The sequence below is a fragment of the Mytilus galloprovincialis genome, chromosome 11 (assembly GCF_965363235.1).
Source record: "Mytilus galloprovincialis chromosome 11, xbMytGall1.hap1.1, whole genome shotgun sequence".
In the NCBI taxonomy this organism is placed as follows: Eukaryota; Metazoa; Mollusca; class Bivalvia; order Mytilida; family Mytilidae; genus Mytilus; species Mytilus galloprovincialis.
The window spans coordinates 86338306-86365036 of NC_134848.1; the positions used below are offsets into that span (position 1 = coordinate 86338306).

General features: G+C 34.7%; 1 protein-coding gene and 1 long non-coding RNA gene across 3 annotated transcripts in view; both read left to right on the top strand.

Moving 5' to 3' along the window:
- The window catches only part of LOC143052968 (cathepsin L-like peptidase), a 29572-nt gene extending 16852 nt beyond the window's left edge, over positions 1-12720 (top strand). Inside the window, exons 1-9 of one of the 2 annotated variants that reach the window (XM_076226143.1) lie at positions 5116-5233; positions 6043-6176; positions 6814-6919; positions 8586-8738; positions 9515-9638; positions 10661-10761; positions 11099-11264; positions 11659-11764; positions 12477-12720. In XM_076226143.1, the coding sequence (XP_076082258.1) occupies positions 6043-6176; positions 6814-6919; positions 8586-8738; positions 9515-9638; positions 10661-10761; positions 11099-11264; positions 11659-11764; positions 12477-12576 (990 nt within the window). In that variant the 5' untranslated portion in view covers positions 5116-5233 and the 3' untranslated portion in view covers positions 12577-12720. Of the gene's footprint in view, positions 1-5115; positions 5234-6042; positions 6177-6813; positions 6920-8585; positions 8739-9514; positions 9639-10660; positions 10762-11098; positions 11265-11658; positions 11765-12476 lie in introns of those variants that run through there. The other variant, XM_076226146.1, reaches the window with a different exon arrangement.
- A 6646-nt stretch (positions 12721-19366) lies between these two features.
- LOC143052977 (uncharacterized) lies at positions 19367-26436 on the top strand. The gene is made up of 2 exons (XR_012971316.1): positions 19367-19620; positions 23353-26436. It is a non-coding gene; the product is annotated as an uncharacterized LOC143052977 (long non-coding RNA).
- The last annotated feature ends 295 nt before the right edge of the window (positions 26437-26731 follow it).

Consider the following 26731-nt stretch of genomic DNA (forward strand, 5'->3'; position numbering starts at 1 on the left):
ATTGGTTGGAGGTCTGTTGTCAGATGTTCACACTATTTGGTATGATGATTGGTTGGTGGTCTGTTATTAGATGTCCATACTATTTGGTATGTTGATTGGTTGGTGGTCTGTTATCAGATGTCCACACTATTTGGTATGTTGATTGGTTTGTGGTCTGTTATCAGAGGTCCACACTATTTGGTATGTTGATTGGTTGGTGGTTTGTTATCAGATGTCCACACTATTTGGTATGTTGATTGGTTGGTGGTTTGTTATCAGATGTCCACACTATTTGGTATGTTGATTGGTTGATGGTCTGTTATCAGATGTCCACACTATTTGGTATGTTGATTGTTTGGTGGTCTGTTATCAGATGTCCACATTATTTGGTATGTTGATTGGTTGGTGGTCTGTTATCAGATGTCCACACTATTCGGTATGTTGATTGGTTGGTGGTCTGTTTTCAGATGTCCACACTATTTGGTATGTTGATTGTTTGGTGGTCTGTTATCAGATGTCCACATTATTTGGTATGTTGATTGGTTGGTGGTTTGTTATCAAATGTCCACACTATTTGGTATGTTGATTGGTTGGTGTTCTGTTATCAGATGTTCACACTATTTGATATGTTGATTGGTTGGAGGGTCTGTTATCAGATGTCAACACTGTTTGGTATGTTAATTGGTTGGTGGTCTGTTATCAGATGTCTACACTATTTGGTATGTTGATTGGTTGGTGGATTGTTATTAGATGTCCACACTATTTGGTATGTTGATTGGTTGGTGGTCTGTTATCAGATGTCCACAATATTTGGTATGTTGATTGGTTGGTGGTCTGTTATCAGATGTCCACACTATTTGGTACATTGATTTGTTGGTGGTCTGTTATCAGAGGTCCACACTATTCGGTATGTTGTTTGTTTGGTGGTCTGTTATCAGAGGTCCACACTATTTGGTATGATGATTGGTTGGTGGTCTGTTATCAGATGTCCACACTATTTGGTATGTTGATTGGTTGGCGGTCTGTTGTCAGATGTTCACACTATTTGGTATGTTGATTGGTTGGTGGTATGTTTTCAGATGTCCACACTATTTGGTATGTTGATTGGTTGATGGTCTGTTATCAGATGTCCACACTATTTGGTATGTTGATTGGTTGATGGTCTGTTATCAGAGGTCCACACTTTTTGGTATGTTGATTGGTTGGTGGTCTGTTATCAGATGTCCACACTATTTGGTATGTTGATTGGTTGATGGTCTGTTATCAGAGGTCCACACTTTTTGGTTTGTTGAATGGTTGGTGGTCTGTTATCAGATGTCCACACTATTTGGTATGTTGATTGTTTGGTGGTCTGTTATCAGATGTCCACATTATTTGGTATGTTTATTGGTTGGTGGTCTGTTATCAAATGTCCACACTATTTGATATGTTGATTGGTTGGTGGTCTGTTATCAGATGTCCACACTATTTGGTATGTTGATTGTTTGGTGGTCTGTTATCAGATGTCCACATTATTTGGTATGTTTATTGGTTGGTGGTCTGTTATCAGATGTCCACACTTTTTGGTATGTTAATTGGTTGGTGGTCTGTTATTAGAGGTCCACACTATTTGGTATGTTGATAGGTTGGAGGTCTGTTATCAGATGTTCACACTATTTGGTATGTTGATTGGTTGGTGGTCTGTTATCAGAGGTCCACACTATTTGGTATGTTAATTGGTTGGTGGTCTGTTGTCAGATGTCCACACTATTTGGTATGTTGAATGGATGGTGGTCTGTTATCAGATGTCCACACTATTTGGTATGTTGATTGGTTGGTGGTCTGTTATCAAGAGGTCCACACTATTTGGTATGTCGATTGGTAAGTGGTCTGTTATCAGAGGTCCACACTATTTGGTATGATGATTGATTGGTGGTCTGTTATCTGATGTCCACATTATTTGGAATGTCGATTGGTTGGTGGTCTGTTATCAGATGTCCACACTATTTAGTATGTTGATTGGTTGGTGGTCTGTTATCAGATGACCACACTATTGTGTATGTTGATAGGTTGGTGGTCTGTTATCAGAGGTCCACACTATTTGGTATGTTGATTGGTTGGAGGTCTGTTATCAGAGGTCCACACTATTTGATATGTTGATTGGTTGGAGGTCTGTTGTCAGATGTCCACACTATTTGGTATGTTGATTGGTTGGTGGTCTGTTATCAGATGACCACACTATTTGGTTTGTTGATAGGTTAGTGGTCTGTTGTCAGATGTCCACACTATTTGGTAGATTGATAAGGTAATGGTCTGTTATCAGAGGTTCACACTATTCGGTATGTTGATTGGTTGGAGGTCTGTTGTCAGATGTCCACACTATTTGGTTTGTTGATAGGTTAGTGGTCTGTTGTCAGAGGTCAACACTATTTGGTATGTTGATTGGTTGGTGGTATGTTATCAGATGTCCACACTATTTGGTAGATTGATAAGGTAATGGTCTGTTATCAGAGGTTCACACTATTCGGTATGTTGATAGGTTGGTGGTCTGTTATCAGAGGTCCACACTATATGGTATGTTGATTGGTTGTTGGTCTGTTATCAAGAGGTCCACACTATTTGGTATGTCGATTGGTAAGTGGTCTGTTATCAGAGGTCCACACTATTTGGTATGATGATTGGTTGGTGGTCTGTTATCTGATGTCCACATTATTTGGAATGTCGATTGGTTGGTGGTCTGTTGTCAGATGTCCACACTATTTAGTATGTTGATTGGTTGATGGTCTGTTATCAGATGACCACACTATTTGGTATGTTGATAAGTTGGTGGTCTGTTATCAGATGTCCACACTATTTCGTATGTTGATTGGTTGGTGGTCTGTTATCAGATGACCACACTATTTGGTTTGTTGATAGGTTAGTGGTCTGTTGTCAGAGGTCAACACTATTTGGTATGTTGATTGGTTGGTGGTCTGTTATCAGATGTTCACACTATTTGGTATGTGGATTGGTTGATGGTCTGTTATCAGATGTCCACACTATTTGGTATGTTGATTGGTTGGTGGTCTGTTATCAGATGTCCACATTATATACGGAATCAATGAAGCATGACTGAAGCGTCCCCTCCCCTTTAGGTCAGTCATCCTTTCCCCCTAATTGAAAAGTTCTAGGTTCTTGGCTTTGGATATGCGAATGTTTATCGGTAGCGGGGATACACTAGATTTAAGCTCTCTGGTCTCCCCTTTAAATCTCAACTAATAGACGAAATATAGAACATGGATGAACAAAATGAATAAAAACCAATGCAGGAAAAGCACTTAACTTTATAATAACGCTATATAAAAGACAACGCCAATGTTTTTGTTTGTTTTTGTCACAAAAGGGTCGTCAATACTGCACATAATGCGTAAAATTATTCATTGATGATGCCATAGTCTTGAAAGGTCCCTTATATGGTGTATAAACTGGACTCTAAATAGTTATCAAATAGGTACCCGTATTATAATTTAGGTACGCCAGACTCGCGTTTCGTCTACATAAGATCACTGAGTGACGCTCATATAAAAATAGTTATAAAGCAAAATAAGTACAAAGTTGAAGTTGAAGTTTACCAAATACGGCTAAAGTTACCTATGTCTGGGATAAGAAAATCCTTAATTTTTCGAAACACTCATTTTTTTGTAAACAGGAAATTTATAAAAATGACTACACTATTGTGATTCATGTCAACACCGAAGTGATGACTACTGGGCTGATGATACCCTCAGTGACGATTAAACGTCCACCATGCAGCAGTGGCATCGACTCATGGAAACTATGGATATAAAAGTCTTTCGCTTACGTTTAGAAGCACAATATATAGACTAGACATAGGTTTCTATCAGACATCTCTTTTTATTCGTACACAATAGTGCTAATTCTGCATCTAATTTTGGCAAAAATGTATACCGTGTATACGTTGCCGTTTAATTCTAATATGTAGCGAACATCAGCCCAAAAAATCAATATAAGACAAATGGAAAATGGAAATACCGAATATGTCAAAGAGACAACAATCCGACCACAATGCTGAAAACAGCTGAAGGGCACTGACTTCGGACAGGCGCGAAAATGCGGCTGGGTTAATAGACATAGGAAGATGTGGTATGAGTACCAATGATACAACTCTCCATCCAAATAACAATTTATAAAAGTAAACCATTATAGGCCAAGGTACGGCCTTCAACACGGAACATGTCAGTTTGTGAGGTATCAACTCTCCCTCTATCAGAATTAAACACCCACCATTACAACCAGTAAAAAACTAAGTTTAAAAGAAATCTGAGTCCAATGTCAAAATATGAAATTTTTCATGTTTGAATGTGGTGCTTAGGTCAGCTATAAGAGCCTGTTCAAATATTAAGGCTTCTTGTTACGTGTAAAAATTAGGAAACATATATAGTTTGAAGGTGACGTGAACACAACTCGTTCTTAAGCTGTACTGTTACACCACTGTCCCAGGTAATGAGGGTTGGTGTCCCGCTAACATGTTTAACCCCGCCACATTCTGTATTGTTGTGTGCCTGTCCCAAATCAGGAGCCTGTTATTCAGTGGTTGTCGTTCTGTTTGTTTTACTTTCATTTTTTCATACATAAATTTAAGGCCGTTAGTTTTCTCCTTTGATTTGTTTTTGTCATTTCGGGATCTTTTAAAGCTGACCATGCGGTATGGGCGCTAATCAGTAATTGTTCAATGAAGGCCGTACGGTGACATACATAGTTGTTAAATTAATTTATGTGTCATTTCATCTCTTGTGGAGGGTTGCCTAATTGACAATCGTATACCACATCTACTTTTATTAAACTTTCTTTGATTTTATTTCTAGTTATTTCTTTTTCTGTTTTTACCCCCGCCAATACAGTACATGTATCAAGATTAATTGAATGTTGCCGTTTAACGTCACTTTCAGTTAATATCCTATAGATTGATAAACAGTCGGTATCTAAACCTCGAGGTTCGCTTGACCATGTTGAGGGGCTATATTAAATACAAGTTTAGATTTCATTATAGGACAGTTGTTAACATTATATAATCGGCATATATCTCAAGTGATGATAATATTTCCCTAATCATACAGGGAAACTATTACATTGTAATTTTCGTGTCGTCACATGACTAGATATGGCCCTCATGTGAGACATGTGACTATCACTTGACTGTTGGTCTATGTGGATATAAATGTGATTGTTTCGCGTATTAACTTCACTGTTCTCCTCTTTTGACAACAATAGCAAGGTGAGTTTCTTAAATACTTAGAGATTACAAAAATATGTAAACACAATACTGGTATATGCATGAATATTAGAAAGTAAATATTTTTAAATAAAAATCATTCTTTACAAATATCTGTTTATATACTATATGAGCGTTTATGATAAAGATAAGTCCAGTATTTTTAACGGGCTATAAAAGTATATGTAAGAAAATCCATGCATATACTAGTAACAACTTCTTTTTGGAAATAAAATGGTAGGTCTGTGGTACTTTAAACAATCACAAAAAAAAGATATATTAGAAACTAACAAAATAGAATGTTATAATTCGATTACTCTCGCGTAATACATGTATTGTTTATATTAAAAAAAAAATCTGATGAAAGAAGAATTAAACACCGCTCAGAAAGCAAGAGTCATAACTAGTCGAATATAAGTAAAAAGTCGATGATATTTTTCTTACCAGCTAGTGTGTTGGATCGTTACGACAAACGATATATGTACACAATAAATAATTATACGACTGTTATCCGAAATAGTTTTCATATACTTATACTTCATGTTTCACTTTTTTGTCTGTTTTTTTTTTTTTTTAATTTTCAATATTTAGGCTATATATACTTTATAACGACCTTCCTCGTTGGAATAGCAAAGACAGCAACAATGGCTAAATCGTATGGAAACGTGTGGTGTATAGTTTTTGATAATATAATCCACCAATATACACCAGTAACCTTGATATTATGATGATAATATGATATTATGATATTCGTGCTGGTTTCTTTTTTATTTTTTTATGATCCTAACATTAACTGTATGATTTTATTTTAGATGAAACTGTTAGTACTTGTTCTGTGTGTTGGGGTGGCCCTCTCAAAACCTCTGAACCAAGAACTTGATCAAGAATGGGAACTTTACAAGAACACTTACAATAAGAACTATGACGTACATGAACACATTCTAAGGTTAGTATTTCATTCCGTTCTGAACGAGAACACATGCTTAGGTTAGTATTTCATTCCGTTCTGACCAAGAACACATGCGTAGATTAGTTTTTCATTCCGGTCTGACCAAAAAAAATATGATTAGATTATTATTTCATTCCGTTCTAATCAAGAACACATGCTTAGGTTAGTATTTCATTCCGTTCTAATCAAGAACACATGCTTAGGCTAGTATTTTATTCCGTTCTAACCAAGAACACATGCTTTGGTTAGTTTTTCATTGTTTTCTAACCAAGAACACATGCGTAGCTTAGTATTTCATTCTGTTCTGACCAAGAACACGTACATGACTGAATTAATATTTCAGTCCGTTCTGAATATGGACACATGATTAAATGAGTATTTCAGTAGGTTATGATCATAGAACAATAAGTTTAAGCGTAGTTAGCTATAAAAGGCCATGGAATGACAAACGACAACCATTGAATTACAGGTTTCTGTTGTGGGACAGATACATACAGAATATTGCGGGGTTAACATCTGTCACAACAAGGTAACGTATGTACATGGAATTGTTAACAGCTATGTTACGTATATTTCACAACTAGGTCGCGTATGTACATGTAATTGTTAACAGCAAGGTAACTTATATTTTCAGACGTTTGATTTGGGAAGATAACGTTGCTCACATTCAGCAGCACAACCTAGCGGCAGACAGGGGAGAACATACCTACTGGCTGGGAACCAATGAATACGCTGATATGGTTAGTAAACAACTAAATATCTGGACATGATAATTACAGTTTTAATTGCGTACAATGGGAGGCAACTCTCATTGTACCTAATTGATAACGCCTTGTATGAAATTGCTTCTTTTTGATACTTCATCCGGGTTTATATTACCATGTGGTTTTAAGGAAAACAGCATGTTCCAGCCACTTTTCATTATGTAGTGGATGTATTATTTTTTTTAGGTCTGGGGCTGGCATGTCAATAATTAATAGTAGTCCTCTGTTCATTTGTGATGATCATCGTCATTTTGCTTATATAGTTTCTTCTGTTACTTATATTCTAAACATCGGACTCGAACTTCTTTTTCTTTTAAACTGAGTGTTTGTGCGTATAGTTACATGTGTTTGTTTATTCTACATTGGCTAGAGGTGTGGGGAGGGTTGAGATCTCATAAACCATGTTTAACCCCTTCATATTTTTGCGCCTGTTCCAAGTCAAGAATCTCTGGCCTTGTTAGTCAGTTTATGCTTTTTTACAATTTGAGTTCAATTATGTTTCGAAATATAGTGTGCCGTCCATTTTCGCTAAACAAGTATACATTTACATTTCTGCTTATTGGAAGGTTGAAGACCATCCTCGGTCGCGGGATTGTCGAGCTGTGTTGAAGGCCCATAGGTGGAAGGAATTGCATGCGGTGCTATCTTTGGTTGGGTTGTTGTTACATTTCCCGTTTTCAATCTCAATTGTATATAGTGTCGTTTTTGCTTCCTATACTGTTTTAGGATTGCAACAACTTTGCGCTTTGTCGTTTGTTTGGTGACGCATAACTCACATATAGTTTTAATCCTTTTTTTTTCTTTCTTTTAGATGAATGATCAATTTCCGTAAAAAAATTATTGTGTAGATATTTTTTATGAATATATATAAAAAATACTTTTTGTGAAGTAGCAAAGACTAATTGTAACAACTATAATAATAGTTTAATATGTGAATTAAACCAATGTAATGTATTAGTTAATTTTACTAAATATTATCCCTGGGTATTCAGTGGTAATTTAACAGGGAAACTTGATGAACTGCTGTACACCAAGTTTAATTGTTAAACAGCAATATGTGCAATAAAGAATCAATTATAGTGATAAAAAATATGTTGTTTTAATCCATACACTAATAAAGGATCCCTTCTTTTGTGCCATTATTTATGTCCACTTTATAGTACAATTATCTTAGTTTTCAGGCTTTTGATGCATTTGTCAGTATAATGAACAGACACACGTACGTAATGTACTCTTTTCCCACCCATTATATGTACATTTTAGTACATTTTAGTATAATGTTGTTTTTAAGGCTACTGACGAGTTATCGGTATAATTTAATGTTGTTTTTTTAGGCCACTGACGAGTTTATCGGCATGTTGTTTTAGGCCACTGACGAGTTAATCAGTATAATATTGTTTTTTAGGCCACTGACGAGTTAATCAGTATAATGTTGTTTTAGCCATATCTCTTGCACGTTAAAGACACCCTTGTAGATTTCGAAAAAGAGTAGGCTAATGCCGCTACAAGGCAGCACTCGCACCCGCAAAGTGGAAAGGGATTAATATAAGTTGCAAAACTTGTTTCCCAATCCACTATAAATAAATATGTTTAAACTAAACTAGGCCACTGACGAGTTAATCAGTATAATGTTGTTTTTTAGGCCACTGACGAGTTTATCAGTATAATGAACGGTTATAAGATGTCAGTAAACCGTACAGCTGGTTCTACATTCCTTGCACCCAGTAATATTGGAGATCTACCCGATACTGTGGACTGGAGGGAGAAGGGATATGTTACACCTATCAAAAATCAGGTATGTAACAGAAAAAGAGATATGTTACACCTATCAAAAATGTTACACCTATCAAAAAACACGGTATGTAAACCATAGAAAAGGGATATGTTACACATATACAGAATGAGTTACTAGTACTAGTATGTAAAACATAAAAAAAACAAATTACTTCTTAGATTGACTTGATTTGGTCGTCTCATTCACAGGCACTTGTTTTAGAAATTGTTTTTCCTATATACCTTAATGTTATATTAAGGTATATAGGGAAAAAAAATTCTGAGACAAGTGCCTGTGGTCTCATTACCTACTTCAGTCTTAGCAAGGCATGTTTACGTATTTACTATATATAACTGAACTCATGAATGCAAGGGCATATTGCGTTATTACCTAATTCTTCAGTGCCTGTTCATATGGTTACTGGGGTAAATACCGCATTGGGCCTCATTGTATAATATTACTTTTACTAAAGTCATACAAGTTGCTGTGTGTTTGAACAATAAAAAACCGTAAAAGGCAAAGAACTATGTTTCATCTAATAACCAATAAAAAACGTCACGGTAATGACTTATAAATCATAGCGTGTGGTTGAAAAATTTTGAAACTGGATATGTCGATCAATCAACAATTAATAAATATTGAGGTTGACTACCATTATGTATTGTGTTGTAGCATCTCCTTGACATTGACTACCATTATTTATTTTGTTGTAAGAACATTGTCGAGAATGCCTACCATCATTTCTTGTGTTGTAAGGATACTGTCGAGACTGACTACAATTATTTATTGTGTTGTAGGGACAATGCGGCTCCTGTTGGTCATTCTCTGCCACTGGATCCCTAGAGGGACAGAACTTTAAAAAGACTGGTAAACTGACCTCTCTGTCCGAACAGAATCTAATGGACTGCTCAACTGCTGAAGGTTAATAATATAATAATTCATTCTTTAGTGAAGGCGCAATTTGTCAGTCTGAGTTTTAAAACGCAAAAAGATACAAAAAAGAATAAATTTAGCAAAGACAAGTTGAACCCTCTATTAATAAAATGTATTCTACTCCCATTAAAATACTTTTATATTATGTTTGCATGTGTTTGATGTGTTTGTGAGTTAACAAACAAAGTAAAGAAAAGTACAATGTCATCTTGTCTTGTCTTGTCTTTTAGTAGATCCGTCCTACATCTATCCATACATTTTTTTTTTTTTTTTTTTTTTTTTTTTTTTTTTTTTTTTTTTTTTAAAACAGTTGTTGGCATGACACGGGTTATGTTCTTCTCATATATGTTATGATGGTATGATACTAAACCCCTAACGGGAAGGATTGTGCCTGATGTTCATATGATGAAATCATAATCTTTCAGTCAGTTTAATTGAAGTCTGGAGCTGGCATGTCAGTCTGTTGTTATTTATGTATTTTTGTCATTTTGTTTATTTTCTTTGGTTACATCTTCTGACATCAGACTCGGATTTCTCTTGAACTGAATTTTAATGTGCGTATTGTTATGCGTTTACTTTACTACATTGGTTAGAGGTATAGGGGGAGGGTTGAGATCTCACAAACATGTTTAACCCCGCCGCATTTTTGCGCCTGTCCCAAGTCAGGAGCCTCTGGCCTTTGTCAGTCTTGTATTATTTTAATTTTAGTTTCTTGTGTACAATTTGGAAATTAGTATGGCGTTCATTATCACTGGACTAGTATATATTTGTTTAGGGGCCAGCTGAAGGACGCCTCCGGGTGCGGGAATTTCTCGCTACATTGAAGACCTGTTGGTGACCCTCTGCTGTTGTTTTTTATTTGGTCGGGTTGTTGTCTCTTTGACACATTCCCCATTTCCATTCTCAATTTTATGTACATGTATGCATAAGTTCTTGACCACCAACCCCTTTTAAACTTAGTTTTATCTAAATAGTGAATCGGAGATAAATTCATGTTTATCTGTTTGTAGGTGACCACGGGTGTAAAGGAGGGTTAATGGACAACGCCTTTAGATATATAGAGAAAAACAAAGGAATTGATACTGAGATGTCTTATCCATATGAAGCTAAGGTGAGGTTCCATACAGGGTTAAATCAATATTTTCATATAACGGATTCGATGGAGTAAACTTTAACGATAGTGTTTAAAGTTAAAATATCTTCTATTTGGAGCAGGACGCATAAAGTAGATTTATAAATTGTCCTTCCTTTTTATTTCTTTTTAGAATTATCTGGTAACTAATTAATTCTGAGCTTTGTAAAACCACATATGTTTATTTAAGTTTTTTTTAGTATTTCCGAATTGTTTATTTATCTATTTCTAGAAAAAAGTGTAGATTTAAGATTGTGTATTTCTCGAATGATAATGATGTGTAGATTTTACAGAACTGTTGATCATTTATTTCTAGAATGGTATGTGTAGATTTAAGAGATCTGACGTTGGTGCTACCGACACCGGTTTTACCGACGTACGCCGGGGTAGTGAAGAGGAATTACAACAGGCAGTCGCCACTGTAGGACCAATCTCTGTAGCTATTGATGCCGGACATAAATCTTTCCAATTATACAAAACAGGTATATACATATATAGTAATTAAAGTGAACTCCGAGACGGTGGTGACGTCGATATGCAAACGTACACTGATCACATTCGTCAAAAATCGGCCGATTCCGTAGAGTGGCGCATTCACCCGAGGGATGATGATTCACACTTATTACTCAGCGTCGCGTAGCAGAAACGATGCTATCGTTTTGGAGTGTTCGTGATGTAGTTAATTTGAATAAATGAATAATGGCGAAGGATAAATAATTCTAGATTCGCCAATTAAAAGAATGTAAACTGTGTTTAAATAAGGCCGCTTTTTCCTTCATTTTCAACCTCTTTTGTAACTATTTTTTTTAACACCAATAGTGCAGAAAATAGATTAGATTTGACTCGGTATTTAATACTATTTATTTTATATTAAAGGAGTATACAGCGAGCCGATGTGCAGTTCAACCAGACTTGACCATGGTGTGTTAGCTGTAGGTTATGGAACTAATATGGGTCAAGATTATTGGCTGGTCAAGAATAGGTGAGTGAACGGCTTTAAGATGTACACATGACCTGCCTAATTAAGTTAGCAGGTGGTCATAGGTGAGTGGACGGCTTTAAGATGTACACATGACCTGCCTAAGTTAGCAGGTGGTCATAGGTGAGTGGACGGCTTTAAGATGTACACATGACCTGCCTAAGTTAGCAGGTGGTCATAGGTGAGTGGACGGCTTTAAGATGTACACATGACCTGCCTAAGTTAGCAGGTGGTCATAGGTGAGTGGACGGCTTTAAGATGTACACATGACCTGCCGAAGTTAGCAGGTGGTCATAGGTGAGTGGACGGAGATGTACACATGACCTGCCTAAGTTAGCAGGTGGTCATAGGTGAGTGGACGGATATGTACACATGACTTGCCTAAGTTAGCAGGTGGTCATAGGTGAGTGGACGGAGATGTACACATGACTTGCCTAAGTTAGCAGGTGGTCATAGCTTATGTATTTCATATGGAGTATGATTTTTGGCTGGTTAAGAATTCGTGGGTAGACTTTAAAAGGTCACGTGCACGTGACTTGGGCATAAACCTGTTGATGATCGGACAGTTAGCTGCAGAACTCTCTTAGGTCTTTATCATATTTTGACAATAATTTGACCACATTTTTGACAATATGTGGAAAATATCTTAAAACTTGACTTGATTGTAAATGTGATCCTGAAATAATTTCAATTCTGACTATTTTATATTTTACAGTTGGGGAACCAAGTGGGGTATGGAAGGCTATGTAATGATGTCCAGGAACAAAAAGAATCAATGTGGAGTTGCAACACAGGCCAGTTATCCACACGTGTAGCCTCTCTTTAGATGGTGTGTTCAGGAAATCTCCACGTAGTAAAATGGATCAATTTTGTAACACATGAAAACCATGAACATTTATTGTTGATTTTTTATCTATTTTTGTTGACTTTATTTAAAAAGAATAAAGATACTTTATAAATTTTACGTATTACATTTATGTGGTGAATGGTGAATACTCATGCAGAATTAAACTAGATTGTGTATCTTTAGATTTATTGATTTCCAGATGCGGATCCAGGATTTTGATATGGGGTCTAGCCTACGTTTAAAGTGATACTTGTAAAAAGACTTATGTATGGTTGCCGAATTTCTCAATTTCGCTTTCTAGATTTCTCGATTTCCCGTTTGCAAAGTGAAAAAAAAACCACGAAAACGCGAAAAGGCGAAATGGCCGCATCCGGCCATTATACTGATGTCTTATCGTGTATGAAGCCTTCAAGTTATGTTACCGCAAACACGATCTAAATTCATTTGTATTACTAGTATATGGAGTATATATATCTCTCCCAGTTGATACGATATTCCATGCAGATCTTTTATTTTCAATCATGATTTCCCAGATAAAGGGTTGCTATTTTCATAGAAGCTTTTCAACCAAGAGATCGAAGTCATACGGGTGAAGTTGAAATTATCCCTAATTTTCGTACAGACGCCATGGCGTGGTTGACTACCATGTGATATCCTTATGACAGACGACGGATCATATGTTATTGTTTTGTAACCTCAACCCCGGCCTCTTTTCCACGAATAATACCTACCGAATAAGTCTGTCGTTGGATCTGTACTTGGATTAGAAACACGACGTAACATTATCGTTTTACCCTACCGGAGCACCTGAAATCCCCCCCCCCCCCCCCCAGTTTTTTGTAGGGTACTTGTTGTTCAGTCTTTAGTTTTCAATGTTGTGTTTTATACTAGTGTTTTTCGATCATTGTTTTTTCGTTTTGATTTGTTTTTGTCATGGCGTTGTCGGTTCGTTTTTTACGTGTGCATTTAGTTATTCCTTTGATATTTTTCGCCTTTCTGTTGTAATTCTATGTGTTCGATAGTTTGGCACGAAGGGTAAAGAGATCTATAAAAGACACATAAAGAGACACAGGACACACAGTACCGATTTAAGTGTACTAGCAGTTAATGAAAACGAGTTGAAAATGAATTACAACTTAACAATAAATCCAGTTTTCCTATACTAACATATCAATCTTTACACATCCAACAGAATGCGGCGGCCTGGATTAAACATGTATCGAGATCCCAACCCTCCATTTTTTGTCTTGAAAAAGGCATTCAACTGAATTTATAGTTCGTTCTTATGTTGTTTTGTTACACCACTGTCCCAGCTTAGAGGAGGGTTGGGATCCCGTTCATTTGTTTAAACCCGCCACACACGGTACATGTATGTCTGTCCCAGGTCTCGAGCCTGTAATTCAGTGGTAGTCGTTTGTTGATGTGTTTCATATTTGTTTTTCGTTCATTTTTTGTACATAAATAAGGCGGTTAGTTTTCACGTTGGAATTGTTTTACTTTTATCGTTTCGTGGCTGGCCTTTTATAGCTGACTATGCGGTATGGACTTTGCTTATTGCTGAAGGCCGTACGTTGACCTATAGTTGTTAATTTGTGTGTCATTTTGGTCTCTTGTAGAGAGTTGTCTCATTGGCAATCATACCACATCTTCTTTATTATATTAACTCATCAGATGGACACACATAGAATTACATCGAACAAAAACACAGAGTTGACGTGGCCGGGTTCTTGTATATATCCCAACAAGAAAAACGACACTAGGTACAGATCTGAGAGTACTCGCAGTTACTGACAGCTAGTTCAAAGCCACGTACAACTTATAAAAATAATAATACATCTAAGACTAAATAATCAATAAGTACACATCCTACATTCAATGGAATTAGTGTAAAGACGTCATAAACAGTCCGAGATAAACATGACCTTGTGTAATGCCTTGATGTAGGTATCAAAAGATTGTAGACCAATGAAATTGAATGCGTATATGTATAAATTATAACAATAATATTTAGTTTGCTTTTAATTTACTGATAACAAAATCAATATTAATACCAATAAAAACAATATTCAATGATCTAATTATAGTGTTGAATTGGTTACTTTTTAGAGTAATTTTATTTAAAGGATCGATAAGTTTACATGGATCGTTTCTAAATTCCCGGACATGGTATTCAACATCTACAATTTTACGTCAAAATGATGATATGCTATCCCGTTGGAAATAAGTTTTCTACGGGCCTGGTGCAACCAAACTTCTAAACCAAATCTTTATCTTTGGAAGAATTTAGTAAAGGTTTTAAGGTTTTTGTTGTAACGAAACACCTGGCTTAATAATTTACCAGGAATACATAGATTACGTTCGTTAATCAAAGTGCTGGATAGCACCTTTCGAAAGTTTGCAACTGTATATGTGTATTATTTCAAATAGGTTATAGGCGTGTATATTTTCAAATATGTATTTAATCACAGTTTGGATTTTTCAAACAAAACCATTGTCTCGGCAGCAATTTCCAAATATCACTTTTAATGCCCCATTTATGGACATTATGTTTTCTGGTCTGTGCGTCCGTCCTTCCGTCCGTGTGTTTGTCTGTCTGTCCCATTCAGGTTAAAGTTTTTGGTTGAGGTAGTTTTTGATGATGTTGAAGTCCAATCAATTAACCTGTGTATATAGCAAATTCCGAAATACCGTGACCGTTTGGTGGTGAGCCTGTCAGATGAGAAATGTACAGATAAGGTAATAGGTAACAGGTAAATATACTATTGGTATCGGTATCCGATTCGACCCTGAACTTGTTAATTATTGGCAATATTAATTATATGGAGAAAAAAGGGTCTGGAGTGGTGTAATTTTTAATCAACACCATTGTACAATATTAGTTATATATAAAGTTGAATTCTTTGATTTATCGTTTTTACGTGATGACGGCTGACAAATTGGACCTCGTTATTTTAGTATTATAGATATATAGATGTTCCCTATGATATAATCTTTTTGATTTAAATGCCAAATTAGAGTTTTTACTCCATTTTCACGGTCAACTGAACATAGAAAATGATAGTGCAGATGGGGCATGCGAGTGCTATGGACACATTCTTGTTTTATATATCTATACTTCAAAATCTAAAGACCATTTTTATGTTCACCTGATATATGTATAACCGAAGAAAGCTACAAGTCAAAATTATATATAAGGGTATAAATACTTGATAAGGTCAGAGACATATAATACTGTAGTATATGTCTCTGATAACGTATACTGAAAATTTCACCCCTTTACATCTAGATTGGTAAAAGTGACGCCAACACTTGAAATTCAAACTTGACTTGTGTTTTGTGGTTATAAGCATTGCGTAAAAGTTTCATAAAATTTGGTTCAGGCAAACTGAAGTAAGAGAACAGAAATCAATTTTGGGATCATTGTATGGACATAGCCGTACAAGTAAGGCATGTAAGGGACGTACATACTTACAGAAAAAAACAAGGATAAAACTCAATATGGTGGGGGAATAACAGTAGTAGTATGACCTCAGGAATAAAGTTTATATACACTAGATTCATACAATGATGATCTGAGGTGCTTATAACCCTGCAACACATTTTAGTTGCTGCTATGTAATTACCATTTAGGCAATGACATTTTAGATTTTTGTTAAAAGCCATTTATTATATAAGAGTAATCATCGCCTCTGTGTTAGGACGACACATTGTTAATTATAGGTCAATCTTAAAGAATCATACTGCCCCAGGAATAAAGTGTGAGGATAAAAAGTTCTGGATCTACCACTGCAATGTTAAGCACTAAGAAAGTAATTTTGCTAGTACATGGACAAATGTTATTAAATCATTTTAATAATTTCTACCGCACTTGTCTTTAACTTGATCTCGGTCTTGATATACTGAACTATAATATTCTAAGAAGTATAATATGATGACTTGGTTGCTTTTAAATGTTACGGATGCTATGCTACTAATTGTCATTAATTAAGGGCATCCGATACAGTTTCAAGGGAGTTAACTCTTGGCGCGACGTTAAGTGTTTAAATTCCCGCAAAACGTCACTTTTTTCGGGACGTAATGAGTGTAATTTTCCGTAATTATAAACGTAAATGTGGATTTTTCGATGCTCCAATTTCTGTTTCTCCCGCATCTTACTTCTACCCCATTAATATTAGTGGATTTGATTCTGACATGATAACAGTATAATAAAACCATAAGAAATAAAACACATTACTGTTTCTGTGAGATCTTCAATACCAGCTTAATACCAAGACTATGTCCTATAAATTGATTAATTGTTGGTTGCTTAACATCCAGTGGCAAATAATTCATGCAAAAATTTTGATGGGACGTATTATGGTATACAAATGTCCGGCTTCCCTCTGTCCGTCGTAAACATGGTACAGCATATTATCCTAATGTCATGGTTGTTTTTTTCATGATGGTCAAACGATCTGTATATTTTTGGTGAACTTTTGAGTAACTAAACCAGGTGTGTTTTTTTTTCACAGTCCGCGCTGTATCTTTTAAAGGATAGTTGATATGCACTCATTTTCGAACGTGTCCATACGATATCAATTTAATAGAAATTTGACAAGAATTGTACACATGAAAAATCTAATTAACCATAATGACCGGAAGGACAGACAGAGGAATGAACGTGCGATATTTTATGTACCCTGCAATGCGTCTCGCTGTTGTGAAGAAAAAAAAATATATAGTTATAATTTCCAATGAAATTACGCATAGGTAATACTACAGTCCTCTCGCTATTAATTCAACCGTTTTTGCCAAATCAAAAATGGAAATAATTATGGTATAGTTTCTCTCTCTGGACAAAAGCATCCTTTAATTAAGACAATGTTTTTCTGTTGTCAGTTTGATCCACTTGAGCATGTTGAACGAGTGGAGGTCCTTATATCCACATTGGAAAGTGAAACAGCGTGTATTTTATAAATAACGGAATTAAAAGTTTTCAAATGATTTTTGGCTTCAAAACTTTCAGATCGATGTAAGTTTGACAAAAACAATGCACTCTTCTATTAATTTAAAAGCCTGTATTTACCTTTACCCGTCTATCCTTGGCGTGAGACATATAAGCCATATAATTATCGATTATTTTATATTCTATCACCTGTGTATTGTTAAAATAAAACGTGTCAATTATCCGACAACTTGGTCAAATATCAACTTTTTCTCGCATACCGGATTCTTTCGATACACTCGAGCTTTTACTTATTCAATAATAAACAGTTGTAAATATCGTACATAGAAAAAAATAGTGCGGGAAAATGTTCATTCATGAAATATTCATGAATGAAACGCTATCTCGCGTAGATTTCTTTTGATTTTCTCTTCAGCCAATGGGGGATCCGCAGAGTAGTGTTTGTGATAATTATTTCAAAATGAAGTTCAATTCATCTGAATTGTCGGGGAACATTCATTCCTTCATTTATTTAAGCTGTAATCTTTTTAAAAGAGTAGTTACTCAAAATATCCAAGAATCAGAATTCGAACACTAGTACTACATTATCTTGGAGCAGAACATTGCGATAGTCTGTCTCACTGAAAGTTGAGGCCGACGCCTATGGAAAGTAGCTTTAGCAAGCTATAGCAAACTTTCCAAAAACAAATACGTCACAACATCACGGGCATAGCGAACGAGTTGTGAAATATAAAAACCGATAAACTTTGTTGCCGAAACGTACACACATATTGATCAAGGAGAGGAAATTTTACAAACACCCTATAGAACAAATTACATTGATATTTACTCATAGGCGGATCTAATGGGGGGGGGGGGGGGGGGGGGGGGGCACTTTCGTTGGAAAAATTTGGTTGATTATATAGGGAATCATTGAATATATAGGGAATCATTGAAGCATGACTGGAGCCCCCCCCCCCCCTTTAGGTCAGAAGAAGAAGAAGAAGAAGAAGAAGAAGAAGAAGAAGAAGAAGAAGAAGAAGAAGAAGAAGAAGAAGAAGAAGAAGAAGAAGAAGAAGAAGGAAGAAGAAGAAGAAGAAGAAGAAGAAGAAGAAGGAAGAAGAAGAAGAAGAAGAAGAAGAAGAAGAAGAAGAAGAAAGAAGAAGAAGAAGAAGAAGAAGAAGAAGAAGAAGAAGAAGAAGAAGAAGAAGAAGAAAGAATTTTATTACAGAAAGTCTACTGAGTTCTACCGGATAAATGCCACAATCAACATACTGAATAGTTTGCCATGACCCCTCCCCTCCCCACATATTGTTTGAATTTAGTTCTACTTCTACTTTTTAGTGACCGCCTTCAACGCGTTGAAGTTTATGTCACTTGCACTGCGCATTGCTTTGTGGTCCACAAATTGTGGAGACGTATATACAGTGAAAAATTTTAATTTTATGATTAAAAGCAAAAATTAATTATAACATTTTTACATAGTGATAGTGCATATTTTTTTATTTTTATTTATTTATATATTAAGATAAAACTATTTACACATGATGAATTTACTGACTGTAGGTGTGGGTTGATATGGCTGTTTTGAATGACTCTATAGAGTCGCTCATAACAATACTCAGAGGAAGGCTGTTCCAGTTTTTTATTGTGCGTGGAAAGAATGATTGTTGGCGTATTTGCGTTCTGCAGGATGGAATCTGATATGAGAGTGCGTGCATGTTCCGGGACTGTCGCCGAGGCTTTAAAAGTTTTGACTGACGGCGCTGACACATCCTCATATATATACCAGGAGGGAGACTGTTCTAATCTTTGATGGGACGAGTGAAACTAGGGCGAGTTGGTCAGGATTCGTGATTATGTCATTAACGGTAATAAATTTTACCCACAACTCCCGGCATTCCAATAATAAATGTGAAACGTGGTATCCGGTTAATACAGAAAGCTACAGGCCTACCGGCTAACATATTTTAGCGAAATTTGGCCAGATAACTGCAAAAATGGTTGACTACGGGTCAGGTCCAATTAAAGAAAGTATAGACAATAGTGTATTTATAGTTCCTGGCATTATCATTGGCGCTTTATTTGGTAAGTAACGACAGGTGCTCGTTGTTTACCTTTCTCATTTTGACACCTGTCAAATATTATTGTACAAATGTGTACACGTGGACTTTACCTCTTCACAGTCAGAACTGATTTTGATTGATAATTAAAAACAAATGCATTCTAAAGCATTTACTATAGAAATTTCTAATCAACAAAACATCAGGAAAGCATACAAAATCACACTATTTGCTTGCTATGAAGAACACACTATGCACTTGCGTGTACTCCACTAATGAACTTGACAAAAAAAAAAGGATATAAATATTTGCACTCATAAAATTTCCCTTAAAATCAAAGATAATGTTATTGTACAGTAAATTCATCCCCATTTTAATCCCAAAACTGTTTATTACATTCATATGTATATAAAAAAATTATCAAAAAAAATATATACATGTACCATATGCCAGTGATCCCAACCAGATTAAAAACCCATACAGTGCAGTCCAGTGTTTCTGTGTACCTAAATCTCATCACTTCACTTTATTTAAGTGAGAAAACCAATAAGATGATTATATTGAAATGTTTTGTGTGAACTAATTAATAACATACTTTTATGTTAATTGGTCTGTGCCAGAGGAATTATAGTTATCCTGTACCATTGTAAACTCGTTCCAATGTCAACTCGTACAACTAAAAAAACTTGTACCAATGCAAACTCGTACCACTGCTAATTCGTACCAACTTGTTTAAATGCATTTAAATGGTGTTTAATGATGAATATATACTTCACTTTCACTCAATACCTCTTAAGTCTGTAAAATGTGTATAATTTGAAAGTACACTGACCAATTTGTAGCTAATATAAAAAAGAAGATGTGGTATGATTGCCAATGAGACAACTGTCCACAAGAGACCAAAATGACAGCCATTAACAACTATAGGTCACCGTACGGCCTTCAACAATGTTCCTTGTCGATTGGATAGAAAATATTGGCAGATGTAGATTATTAAAGTATTATCAGTTTCACCCCAAGAAAATATTAATTTTTCATGAATAAATCTTAACAGTTAATCAAAATGATTTCCAAAATTAAATTCTTACTGTCTATAAACAACAATAAAATGTAACTGTTTCCTGTTAAGGGGTTCCAGAATTTTCCCGCCAAAAAGCACATGGCTTTCAACAATTGTAAACATATAGCATTCAATTTGTGATCATGGATTACAGCTTTAATTGATTTAATTTGGATATAGATATTTAACTAAAGGTACCGTGAAAGCAATGTTTTTACTTTCTTCTGGATTAAAACTAGTTTGAAAGATCAGTTTAAATAACAATGTAATAATAAAGCTTAAAAAAACATTGGCTATTTTTGTCCAAGTTGTCATTAAAATCCAGTATAAAATTCAAGTAATTCAACTTTATTTTTATTAAGTTTACAAAAAAAAACCCATAAAACATTTTTATTTAATGTATTTTTAATGGTACAAGTTTACAGTGGTACGAGTTTTGAGTAGTACAACTTCCCAGTGGTACGAGTTAACTTTTTTCGGTACGAGATTTCAGTGGTACGAGTTAACTCGCTTCCGTGCCAGAGCATATTACTCTTATTTTCTGTAATGGAACCAGTGGCAATTACTCTGTTTTATTTAGGGAGCAGGCTGCAATAAATTCCTCTGTTTTCTATAGTGGAGCAGGTTACAATTACTCTGTTTTCTATAGTGGATCATGTTACAATTATTCTGTTTTCTATAGTGGATCAGGTGGCAATTACTCTTTTTTCTATAGTGGATCAGGTGGCAATTACTCTTTTTTCTATAGTGGAGCAGGTTACAATTACTCTGTTTTCTATAGTGGAGCAGGTGGCAATTACTCCTTATTCTGTTTTCTATAGTGGAGCAGGTGGCAATTACTCTGTTTTCTATAGTCAAGTGGATCAGGTGGCAATTACTCTGTTTTCTATAGTTGATCAGGTGGCAATTACTTTTTTTTCTGTTTTCTATAGTGGATCATGTGGCAATTACTCTTTTTTCTGTTTTCTATAGTGGAGCAGGTGGCAATTACTCTGTTTTCTATAGTGGATCAGGTGGCAATTACTCTTTTTTTCTGTTTTCTATAGTGGAGCAGGTGGCAATTACTCTGTTTTCTGTTTTTGATAGTGGAGTAGGTGGCAATTACTCTATTTTCTATAGTGGAGCAAGTGGCAAGTACTCTGCTTCCTATAGTGGAGCAGGTGGCCATTACTGTTTTCTGTAGTGAAACAGGTCACAATTACTTATTTTCTGTAGTGGAACCAGTGGCAATTACTCTGTTTTATTTAGGGAGCAGGCTGCAATAATTTCCTCTGTTTTCTATCGTTGAGCAGGTGGCAATTACTCTGTTTTCTGTAGTGGAGCAGGTGGCAATTGCTCTGTTTTCTATAGTGGAGCAGGTGGCAATAACTCTGTTTTCTAAAAAGGAGCAAGTGGCAATTACTCTGTTTTCTGTAGTGGAGCAGGTGCAATTACTCTGTTTTCTATAGTGGAGTAGGTGGCAATTACTCTATTTTCTATAGTGGAGCAAGTGGCATTTCTATAGTGGAGCAGGTGGCAATTACTCTATTTTTTGTAGTAGAACCGTTTGCAATTACTCTGTTCTCTTAAGTGGAGCAGGTGGCAATTACTCTGTTTTCTATAGTGGAGCAAGTGGCAATTACGCTGTTTTCTGTAGTGGAGCAGGTGGCAATTACTCTGTTTTCTATAGTGGAGTTGGTGGCAATTACTCTGTTTTCTATAGTGGAGCAAGTGGCAATTACTCTGTTTTCTATAGTGGAGCAGGTGGCAATTACTCTATTTTCTATAGTGGAGCAGGTGGCAATTACTCTGTTTTGTAGTGGAACAGTTTGTAATTACTCTATTTTATGTAGTGGAGCAGGTGGCAATTACTGTTTTCTGTAGTGAAACAGGTTCACAATTACTCTGTTTTCTGTATTAGAACAGGTCACAATTACTCTGTTTGCTGTAGTGAAACAGGTCACAATTACTCTGTTTTCTACAGTTGAATAGTTTGCAATTACTCTGTTTTCTGTATTGGAATAGTTGGCAATTACTCTTTTTCTGTAGTAGAACAGTTTGCAATTACTCTTTTTTCTGTAGTGGAACAGGTTGCAATTACTTTTTTTCTGTAGTAGAACAGTTTGCAATTACTCTTTTTTCTGTAGTGGAATAGTTTTCAATTACTCTGTTTTCTGTATTGGAATGGTTGGCAATTACTCTTTTTCTGTAGTAGAACAGTTTGCAATTACTCTTTTTTCTGTAGTGGAACAGGTTGCAATTACTTTTTTTTCTGTAGTAGAACAGTTTGCAATTACTCTGTTTTCTGTAGTGGAACAGGTTGCAATTACTTTTTTTTCTGTAGTAGAACAGTTTGCAATTACTCTTTTTTCTGTAGTAGAACAGGTTGCAATTACTCTTTTTTTCTGTAGTAGAACAGTTTGCAATTACTCTGTTTGCTGCAGTGGAACATGTAGCAATTACTGAAGTGGAAAAGGTAGCAATAATTCTCTTTCTGTAGTGAAGCAGGTGGCAGTAACTCTGTTTTCTGTAGTAGATCAGGCGGCAATTACTCTATTTTTTAATGATTAGGTGGCAATAACTTTAGTTTTTGTAATGGAATAGGTGACAATTACTCTGTTTTTACTTGCATCATTGCACAGGAAGTTTTTACAAGTATATCTTTTGACAAAAAGACAAATTTCTTCCATTTAATTTAATCTTTGTTTTCTTTTTCAGCATTTTTTGCCTATAAGTTGATAAAAAGCCTCAGAGACAAAGAAAAAATGAAACAAGAAAAAAAGGAATTAAAAGAAAAACGGAAAGAAAAGGATCAAGCCAAAAGAACAAAAAAGAAATGAGTTTTCTCCCCTTTTAGGATATTTAAATTAATTTCATTGGATGGAAATATCATGTGATTAAATGGATGGACAAATGTGAAACATATATATAGCAACTAAGTGCAATTTGACTGTGAAGAATTTTATAAATGATGTCAGAAATATGATTGAACTTTGTAGACTTTAAATTTTTTATTGATTTTTATGTCAGATGTAAAGATGGTTTAGGAGTAAAATAATTTTGTGCATAAATAATAAAATATGAAGTTAGTAAGTATGATGTAGTTTTATAAAGAAAGATAAATAGCAAATCATTCTGGTCACTGGACAGTTATAGATCAGAAGTATGCCAACTACTCAGTCCAGATATATACTCAAAATGAGAGAAACAATTTATTTTGATAAAAGCATTGTAATAGTAAAATCCAAATCTCTTAACAAGAGCTAATTTATATATTGTAAGGAGCAGAATTAATGAACATCTGATTTTGTAAAATTAAATATAAACTTTGCTTATGATAAAGCTATCACTGACATGTACTAATGTTAATTTATAGTCCACAATACAATATTGTTAATAATTAGTTTGACTGCTGGTGAATCATTAAGGCCAAAATATATTAAAATACTTGTTCACTTTGTTTTATGACATGGATTCACTTTTTGTCTTTTTACAACAATAAATGTTTCTGAAAATTTAATTTTACTTTCAGTTTCAGTCATTTAATATATTTTTTTTTATCATGTGTTGATTTGACCATAATGATGCTAATTTATTATTTGTAAAGTATTATAAATAGATGCAAGAGTTATCATAGTTATGGTAATGTTTTTTATTTCAAACATTATTTTCAAAGTATTATAACATTGATAAATGGATACAAGAGTCGGTGCAGTGTTTACATTTTAATCATTTGAATGGAATAAGAGTAAAATTTTTAAGTATTTACCAAAAGTTTGATGATTATAAAAAATAAAGCCTATTGATTGTAATTTCTCAATAGATAGAAAATTGACATTATTTAAGGTAGAGTTATCTCCCTTGGTTTGTTGTATAACAAACTGAAATACTCACCAGTTCTCCTGCATTGACTTTATATTGGTATGAATCAATAGATAGAACTTTGACATTATTTAAGGTAGAGTTATCTCCCTTTATTTGTTGTATAACAAACTGAAATACTCACCAGTTCTCCTGCATTGACTTTATATTGGTATGAATCAATAGATAGAACTTTGACATTATTTTAGGTAGAGTTATCTCCCTTTATTTGTTGTATAACAAACTGAAATACTCACCAGTTCTCCTGCATTGACTTTAATTTTATTTAATGAATGGCTATTATCTATTTTGAATTTATTGAACCATAAAACTAATTTTTGACTCTTCACATGACCAGTAGGCTTTAGAAAAAAAGTTGTTTTCATTTGTTTAATCAGTGTTTAATTCATCACTTTGTTCTGGTAAAGATTGTCTATCTGTCTAGCTAGTTTCTCATGTTTAAATTTGGTTCCTAAAGAGAAATAACCCTAACATTAATTATTGGAAAGTCAACCTTTAGTTTTGATTGGTCTGTATGTAAGAATAAGATGTAGTTCATTTATCAATTTTATTAAATGGCTTTAGAAATGTGAACCCATATATATAGCAACTAAGTTTATTCTTTTTGTTCATTAATTTATTAAAAATTTTGAAATATCAGTTTCTGAATAATTATGTTTAAGTTTTATTTGACCATTGTACTTTTAAATGATCAGGTTCTATATATGGTTACTAACTTATTATATACAGTTTTATATGACCATTGTATTTTTAAAGATTTTAATGCCATATGTATTTGCCATAGAAATTCACCGTTTGAATTTAGCATAAAATATCATGTGTGACTTGTCGTCAATAAGCGCTAACAAAATGATCACCATCTGAAAAATATAAATTGATAATTTACAGAGTTGTCTCCCATTTTAAAGAAAATATTGCATTGTCTCCCTAACTTCTACTTAATTATATTTTCCACCATTACACTATTGGAGGGTAGTAATGAAAATTGTTTAATTACTTAATTATATATCCCACCATTTGGTTATTGGAGGTTTCATGTATTATTGGAATATCATCAGAATTTTGACAAACTTGCACACCAAACATTTTTACAAATGTCCGCAACAAGGGAAATAAAACCAGTATGTGAAGTTGAAATTACCCCTGGTCCTTTAAGATTCTGAAATGGATAATTAAAGTTACATGAAGTACATGCACTAGATAAAATTCTTTTAAATTTTATAATGGCTCTGGTACAGTAAACTTGGTGCTGTTGATATTACCGTTAAAAAAGTATCTAGGATTAAAACTTGCAGTCTATTTGTAAGGTAAAGAAGTAAAATAGTGTTCCATGCCACCTATAGCATGTATAGTATTAGTTATCGTCTCACAGGAAAATGTTTTACATTCCAATTCAAACCACCGTAGAATTTTACATAAACAAAGTATTATTTAAAAATAAAGACACAATGGGTGTAGGAATTATAAAGCTAGGGTGTTACATCACATGATCACATAATTAAATGACCACATGACCAAGTGGTCACATGACAGAATGATCACATGACCAAATTGGTCACATGACCCAATGATCACATGACCAAATGATCGCAGGAAAATTAAATAAATGTTGGCCATTGTGAGCCACACAGGTATTCATTAACTGTGGCCACTGTGTACACCTTGCTTTATTCCACACAGGAATTTGTTTATTTTTGGCTCCTAAATGATACACAGAAATTCATTTACTGCATGTGCAATACCAGTTATTATTGAGTGAAGTTTAATAATGTATCATTTGTGTCAGATCACTTATATTTTAATCAGATGGTTGACAGATGGTTAACAGATTCAGAATGTTTTATTATTTGTATGTTGAAAATTTATAAATGTATCATCATGATCATCAATTATTACAATAAAATTGTTCTGTCAGGTGAAGTTTGGTTGTCTTTGTACAGATCACCACTTATTACAATAAAACTGTTCTGACTGGTGAAGTATGGTTGTCTTTGTACAGTTCACCACTTATTACAATAAAACTGTTCTGTCTGGTGAAGTTTGGTTGTCTTTGTACAGATCACCACTTATTACAATAAAACTGTTCTGACTGGTGAAGTATGGTTGTCTTTGTACAGATCACCACTTATTACAATAAAACTGTTCTGACTGGTGAAGTATGGTTGTCTTTGTACATATCACCACTTATTACAATAAAACTGTTCTGTCTGGTGAA